Source organism: Harpegnathos saltator, unplaced genomic scaffold (assembly GCF_003227715.2).
Source record: "Harpegnathos saltator strain DR-91 unplaced genomic scaffold, Hsal_v8.6 scaffold118, whole genome shotgun sequence".
Lineage (NCBI taxonomy): Eukaryota > Metazoa > Arthropoda > Insecta > Hymenoptera > Formicidae > Harpegnathos > Harpegnathos saltator.
Window position 1 is genome coordinate 108,866 of NW_020229893.1, and position 8,154 is coordinate 117,019.

The following is an 8,154-nucleotide window of genomic DNA, read 5'->3' on the forward strand; positions in this document are numbered from 1 at the left end:
AAACTGGCACATTGCCAAACTATTAATGGCCAGCAATTTGAGCATATATTATGAATACAAACGCTCAGAAATATATAGCGGTATTTACGCACACTTAAATAAAAATATATATGTATGTATGTACTGTGCATTTCATCGATTCGTTCCCTGAGGGGGGAAATGGTAGTCCCTCTCTCTGGTACGTTATTGCGCGCCAGTTCTCGGCGGCCGATCGTCCGATCGCCCAACTTATCGATGACTTTACCGATATTGAAATGGTAACACGAGCAGCAAGAGAGTAAATGTTGCATCGATAAAGACATATGTGTGTGAGAAAGCGTGAAAGTATAAAGATTACCACGTTTATTTAGAGGACTATTGATGCACACTAATCATGTGTTTCTTGTTAAATCAATAAAAAATTAAAAACCAAATATCAAACGGCTCTTTTCAGAACCACTCAAATATTTATTACGAAAGGAACACTTCCGTGTGCGCATGATTTCAATAATAAAAGAATTTAATGTTTTCAATCAGCGTCACATATATGCAACGCATCGATCTCTCATTTAGATCTAATATCGCATACATGTGACGGTGATAAATTTTTTTCTCGTGTCTATACTATTTTACGAATTCTATTTAATATTATTACGTAATACTAATCTATTTACTATTATTGCGTAACAAGAAACATACGATTAGTGTGCGGCAATAGTCCTCTAAATAAACGTGGCAGTCCTTATATCCTTCTCCCGTTTTCTCACACATATGTCTTTATCGATGCAACATTTAATCTTTCGCTGCTCGTGTTACCATTTCAGTGTCCGTAAAGTCGATAAGTTGGACGGTTGGGCGGTTGGCCGCTGAGAGCTGGCGCGCAATAACGTGTGACGGTAACGCCTTCCCAGGACCGATTCGGTACGGTGCGATCGGTCGCACACCGTCGCGCCCGGCTCGCCGTTTCCGCGACGTTTCGCTCGCCGCCGCACTGGTGCGTTACTCAGTTGAAGGAAGGAAGGTGCTTGTAAGAAATTTGTACTCGCGTTTTGTATGTTGAAATGTTTGGTGCGCCCTGCGAGGCGAGCCGTTTATTTAAAAGACGTTCTATGATAAGTATGAATGTATGTGGGCGGGCTCGTTGGTACGGTTCGGCGCCGACGATGCGCATTCCTCTGTGCTCATAATTTCAGCCGCGAGGGACGGTCCATTATTCGCAGGGTCAGAGAGGATGTCCAGCTGCCTCTTGGTGATCCGTTGTCCCCGGCCACGAGTCCTGTCGAGGACGGCTTATGCTAGTTCCTATCTATTGGGTGAGTGCAAAAGTTCATGCGGAGTTTGTGAGTAAAAGTCACACAGTGATTAGGCAAACAAAAATCTTTATTCAATCAATGATATATTCTCCATCGTTTTCTATAATCTTTCCCAACGTTCTGGCAGCATACGGATGCCTCGATCATAAAAACTGCGCGGTTTAGATTCGAAGAACGAAGAGACGCCGTTTTTTAAGGCCTCCAAAGAGTCAAAGTTTTTTCCATTTAAATAATTTTGCAATGACCGGAACAAGTGATAGTCAGATGGTGCGATATCAGGAGAATACGGTGGATGCGTTAAGACATCCCATTTCAGGCTCTTCAGTTTGCGCAGTCTTTTTCGAAACGTGTGGTCTGGCGTTGTCGTGATGAAAGACGACTCCCTTGCGATTTGACAAAATCGGACGTTTCTCTTTTATTTCTCGATTCAGATTGGTTAATTGGCGACAGTACTTGTCCGAATCAATCGTTTCGCCAGCGGGGAGACGCTCAAAATAGATTATGCCCTTGCAATCCCACCAAACAGAGAGCATCACCTTCATCGGGTGCAAACTGGCCTTTGGCATTGCGTCACCATGCTCACCTGATTGTTTCCATGTCCGTTTGCGCTGAACATTGTTGTAGAGGACCCATTTCTCATCGCCCGTCACTAGTCGATCCAAAAACGACTCGTTATTGAGCCGCCCGAGTAAAGAAACGGCTGCAGAAATTCGCTTGATTTTGTTCTTCTCGGTCAGCAAATAGGGCACCCATATATCGAGCTTCAAATCGAATCCCATCTTTTTTAAACGCCGAAAAGCGGTTGATCGGTCAACGTTTAGTGCTGTAGCAACTTCTTCTGTTGAAATTCGCGGATTATTGAGCACTAAAGTACGCAAAACATCGTCATCAATGTCAGAAGGTCGACCAGAGCGTGGCTCGTCTTCAAGGTTAAATTCTCCGCGCCGAAATTTAGCAAACCATTTTTCCACAGTTCGTTTAGCTAGTGCTTCATCCTGATAAACATCCTGAATGTTTTTTACGGCTGCGGCAACGTTTATTCCCTTCCGAAACTCGTAAAGCATAACATGCCGTAAATGCACCTTATCGATACTCATTTTTAAAGTGATATTTCTCGAAGCAGTTTGTATGAAAACAAATGATTTTTTTTTTAATAACTCATCCAATAGATAATTTGGAAATGGGTTATTCCGGTTGGCTTATCCGCCGGTTAATGGCCGGTCAACATTGACGAACGAGCACTTGCACGTCTTCACACACCGAATGTAGAAAATTTGTCTGTGTGGGTGGCTAATTGCTGCCGACACAGACGGACGAGCACTGGTAAATTCCGTGAACAGAAACTCAAAAACTATTCTATGTCGGTGGCGAGCTGCTGCCGACATAGACGGACGAGCACTGGTATCCGCGAACAGAACTTAGAAAATATTCTATGTCGATGGCTGACTGCTGCCGACACAGACGGACGAGCACTTATATTCGCGAACAGAAATTAGAAACTATTCTACGTCGGTGGCGAACTGCTGCCGACGCAGACGGACGAGCACTTGCATTCGCGCACAGAAACTTAAAAATATTCTGGGCCGGCGGCTAATTGCTGCCGACACAGACGGACGGGCACGTATAAATCCGCGAACAGATACTTAGAAATATTCTGTGCCGGTGGCTAACTGCTGCCGGCACAGACGGACGAGCGCGTATAAATCCGCGAACAGATACTTAGAAATATTCTATGCCGGTGGCTAACTTCTGCCGACACAGACGGACGAGCACGTATAAATCCGCGAACAAATGCTTAGAAATATTCTGTGCCGGTGGCTAATTGCTGTCGACACAGACGGACGAGTACGGTAAATTCACAATGCCGGTCGGTTGACGAGGCTCGGCTGCCGGATCTTGTAAAATTTCTTAATGGTTCGGTACGGTGCTTGGAAGCTACTCACCGGCGGATGCCTTTGCCTTCGTCGACTTCTCTTCACAGTTCTCGCTGGTGCTCTTCTCGGTAGCCGATCTTGCTCTTGGGCGACTGACTGACTGTCTGTCTCGATCTCTGCTCGAGAGAAGGTTATATACCCTTAATTCCTCTCGACGATCAGTGACCGATAATCGGGGGGCTAGTTCCCCCCGATTTCTCGGAAATTGGCGCATGCGATTTGCACGAATTATCCCTTCTAGGGAACCGATTTTCTCCGACCGTTTCGCCGAATTCGGCTTTTTCCGGCGGTATGTCGGGTTGCCGCAGCACGGGTGTTCGGTGCTGTCGGGGGCGCGCGGCGGTGTTTGCTCGTGTGACGACCGGTGTTCATCGCCAACACGACAGTAACGAGGGTAAAATACTCCTCGTTACAAACATGCTAGAAAAGGGGACCTCATTTCCCCTCTCACGGAACGAATCAATGAAATGCACTGTACACACGAGGGCATACGTCGCGCGCCCACGCGCGCGCATACATACATACACGCACATACGCACATATAAAAGAGGTATAAATCTGACCATGCAACTTCTACGCGGTACACCTTAGATAATGCTAATTAACTTAGGTAATGTTAACTGATCGGCGTTATTGCAAGTTTAAAATCTTGTAACTCGAAAAATATCTAACGGAAGAACATTTAATTACAGTATTTTGGAAAATCCTCAAGATACCAGATATGTCGGTAATTACTTTCCGGTTTTTGTAACAGATGTCACTAGCCATAAGTATGCAATGTTATGATTTGATACATATGTCATTTTATTCTACTGACATTAACCTCAAAACTATACAAGTTACGTTCCGCCAAAATAACAGCGTTAGAGATTAATAATTTTTTGAAAATGTCGAGTTTTGTGTCTGAAAACGTGCATTTGCACGCATTACTTTTCTTGTTTAATCAAAAGAAAAAAGCCGCTGAAAGTCATCGTTTGCTGGTAGAGACTTACGGTGAGCATGCTCCAACCATAAAAACATGTGAAACGTGGTTTCGACAATTCAAATGTAGTGATTTCAACGTTCAAGACAAAAAACGTCCTGGTAGGCCGAAAACGTTTGAAGATGCGGAATTGCAGGAGTTATTGGATGAAAACCCAACACAAACTCAAAAACAATTGGCAGAAAAGTTGAATGTGAGCCGAGCAATTTCTGAACGATTACAAGCGATGGGAAAGATCCAAAAGATGGGAAGATGGGTGCCACATGAATTGAATGACAGGCAATTGGAAAATCGAAAAATCGTCAATGAAATGCTGCTTCAAAGGTATGAAAGGAAGTCATTTCTGCATTGAATAGTAACGGGTGATGAAAAATGGATTTATTTCGAAAATCCCAAGCGAAAAAAATCAAGGTTATCACCTGGCGAAGGCGGCCCATCGACTGCAAGGCCAAATCGCTTTGGTCGCAAGACTATGCTCTGTGTCTGGTGGGACCAGGTTAGTGTCGTATATTATGAACTGTTGAAACCTGGAGAAACAGTTAATACTGATCGCTACCAATAACAAATGATCAATTTGAACTGTACATTGATCGAAAAACGTCCACAATACGCTCAAAGACATGATAAGGTGATTTTGCAGCATGACAACGCGTCGTCTCATACAGCAAAACCAGTTAAAGAAGTGTTGAAATCACTTGGATGGAAAGTTTTATCGCAGCCGCCGTACTCTCCAGACCTGGCTCCATCCAACTACCACCTTTTCGCATCGATGGGGCAGGCGCTTGCAGAGCAGTACTTCGTCGATTTCGAAGAAGTTAAAAAATGGCTCGATGAATGGTTTAGCTCAAAGGAGAAACAGTTCTTTTGGAATGGCATCCATAAATTGCCTGAGAGATGGGCAAAATGTATAGAATCAAATGGCCAATACTTTGAATAAATATATTTTAACTATTCATTGTAAATAACGTGTTTTCTTTAGCGAAAAAACCGCAAAGGAATTACCGACACACCTGGTAAGCTACAAGAATATACAGGGTGCACGATTTATCTGAAGACATTGAAATATCTCGAGAACTATGTATTGGATAAAAAGAAGTGGTTAATGAAAGTTGTTAGTCTCGAAGGGGGACATCCAATGATACCAAACTCGACCTCCCACCCCACCCTCTGGGGGTGGGGGTCGGGGGCAACTTTGAAATCTTCAATGGAAACCCCCATTTTTTGTTGCAGATACGGATTCTACGCCACAAAATACGTAAATTTTGTCCGAAACTTTTTTTTGATTCGTGATAGATGGCGCTGTAATCGCAAAAAATTATATTTTCCGCAATTCTCCAGAAATGATCATTGGATTGAGAAATAAAAAATACCTGTTCAATATTTTTAACACTAGATTTACGGATGTTGATTATATACCTATTTTTACTGAAGTGAGCCAATTTGACTCATACAAGAAAATTGAAGTTTTTTGCAAAGAAAATAGTTCCAAATCAATTTAAATGAAATGTTTATTATCAAAAAATTCATGGAAAACATTTTTTACATATAAACTCTGTTTTTGAAACACATTTTCCGCAAACATTTCTATTACATTTAGCACAATGGTTTCTACATCTGTTTCTTTTGCATGATTGTTGAACTTGACAATTCTTCCGTGCGTCAGTAGCATGAATTTCTGTCATTGGAATGGAAGTGTTCTCGACTTCTTCTCTATATTTACTTCTTAGCTCTTCAGCCAATTGGAAAATAAAATCTTTTCGTGAAATATTTACTTGAGTCGTCTCTTTATACAGAATCCAAGCATTGATAGCTGCTAAATCTAAAATGTTGTAGAAAACTTGTAGAGGCCATCTGCGTGAACTTGCTTTAACGCTATATTTTCGGGCCATTTGGTCAAGTACATCAACGCCATACTTGGTGCTATTATAATAGGTTACTGTTTCTGGAACAAGTTTTTTATTTTTTTCAATTGTTATATTTTTATGTTTTGTACTTAGTAGTAAAACTTTTTTATTAGGCTTGCTTTTATAAATGGTCAGGGTACAATTCTCAGATCTATACAGTTTTGTAGAAAACTGTGTCATTTTATCTTTCTTGGCTTTCGCAATTTTAGGTAATTCTTTTCGGTTTGCACGTATAGTGCCAACCAAAGTAGTTTTCTTTGCAAGTAACTTTTTTGCAAGTGAAATGCTAGTAAAAAAATTATCTGTGGTAATATTTCGTCCACAGCCTAAATATGGCTCTGCAAGCTTAGTTACTACAAATTCGCTCAAGGGAATGTTTGATCCTCGGGTTTCATCCTTGCCCAAGTACGGAAAACCGTTTACAAGATATTTGCTTCTAACATCGGATGCCAGCCAAAATTTGATGCCGAATTTATCCGGCTTATTCGGCATGTACTGCGTAAATCGGCATCTAGCTTTAGTAGGGAATAATTGCTCATCGATCGTTATGTTTGCGTCAGGTTTGTAACAAGCCTGACTATTCTCTATAAATTTTTCCCATATTTTTGAAATCAAGGCAAATTTGTCTGTCTTCAGTCTTTCACTGCGTTCATTTTTTTTATCAAAACGTATGAACCGAAGTATGTCTATAAATTTATCTCTAGACATTGTCTGGGCGAAAAAAGCCGGACCCCACTTCGCAGACCACAAATATGAACACTTCAAATTTTTTGCCTCATATGCTCCTCTAGCAAATAAAATTGCTACAAAGGCCCACAATTGTGATTTTGTAACCGTCCATTCCTTATTATTCAAAACTTGACGAGCTTCGAGTTCGGTACATGATTTTATATACGCCATCATACCTTCGTCAATTATCAAATTGAATGCGCTACTTGCCGAACCAAGCATAATATGCCTTTTAGCATAGGCAGTTGGACCAGAAACGTCTTTGAATATGGTATAAATCGGTGATCTACCTACGTTTCTGCCTTCGTTCAATGTTTCCCATAAAGTCCCATCAGCAGCTTTTTCGGCTGAAATTTCTTTATCAGAAGATGTATCGATAGCGTCTAAATCATTTTCAGTTTCAGAATCAGAAATAACTCTAGCTCTTTTTTTACTAGGAGCTGTGTAACGAAAAATTTCATCTTCGCTTTCGGTTTCAGAATCAGAAACAACCCTGGCTCTTTTTTTGTTAGGAGCTATATAACAAAGATCTTCATCTTCACTGCTTGAAGATTCAATTTTATTGACTTCCTCCTCTAATTCAATTTCGTTATCACATTGGTCTATATCAATTGCATCCGATTCATTATCTGATTGGTCTTTCTTTATTTTGATTAGTTTTTCCAACAAAAGACAATTTTTCTGATATTTTCCCATAATAGAAACCCTAGATAACCAGATAAAATAAATATCAATTGTAATACCTTTTACAAATAAATTACAAAATTACCTTTGTGGATCAAATTTTTCTGGCAAAAAATGAATTTTATAAAATTATAAATTATATATTACTTCACTGCACTGCTCACACGCGATGTATAAATCGAAATGATGACAGAAGTGGGTAATAATGTAGCGGAATAGCGAAAACAAGTGACAATGGCTCCCACATACACACAAATATTGTATGTGAGGAATGCCAAATGAGAAGAGAAACAAATCACGTGCGACTTGACTGTTGCCCAGGCCTGATAGGACCAATAAATTTCATGTTATGCGATTAACTGTTAAACCATTCTATGAGTCAAATTGGCTCACAACCGTGAAAATAGGTATACCACATTCGATAATGCGAAATGAAGGGGTCTGCGGGGAAGAGGAATGAACGTTTACATATATTTCATTACTTAACTAAAAACCAACGTATGTTTTTAAAAAGTAATATTAAAGTTTTATATATATATAGTGATCAAATTTTTAATGAGTCAAATTGGCTCGGTCCGTAAATCTAGTGTTAAAGAACATAATAAAAGTTATTCCCCCCATCCTCTCGG

General features: G+C 40.6%; 1 protein-coding gene across 1 annotated transcript; it reads right to left on the reverse strand.

The window, feature by feature from the left end:
- Positions 1-3,267: 3,267 nt before the first annotated feature.
- On the reverse strand, positions 3,268-7,537 carry LOC112589706 (piggyBac transposable element-derived protein 4-like). Its single transcript, XM_025304082.1, has 3 exons — positions 5,981-7,537; positions 5,752-5,883; positions 3,268-3,342 (listed from the first exon to the last, which is right to left on the reverse strand). Exons 1-3 carry the CDS (start codon positions 7,535-7,537, stop codon positions 3,268-3,270), a joined length of 1,764 nt encoding a protein of 587 aa, XP_025159867.1.
- Between the last annotated feature and the right edge of the window lie 617 nt (positions 7,538-8,154).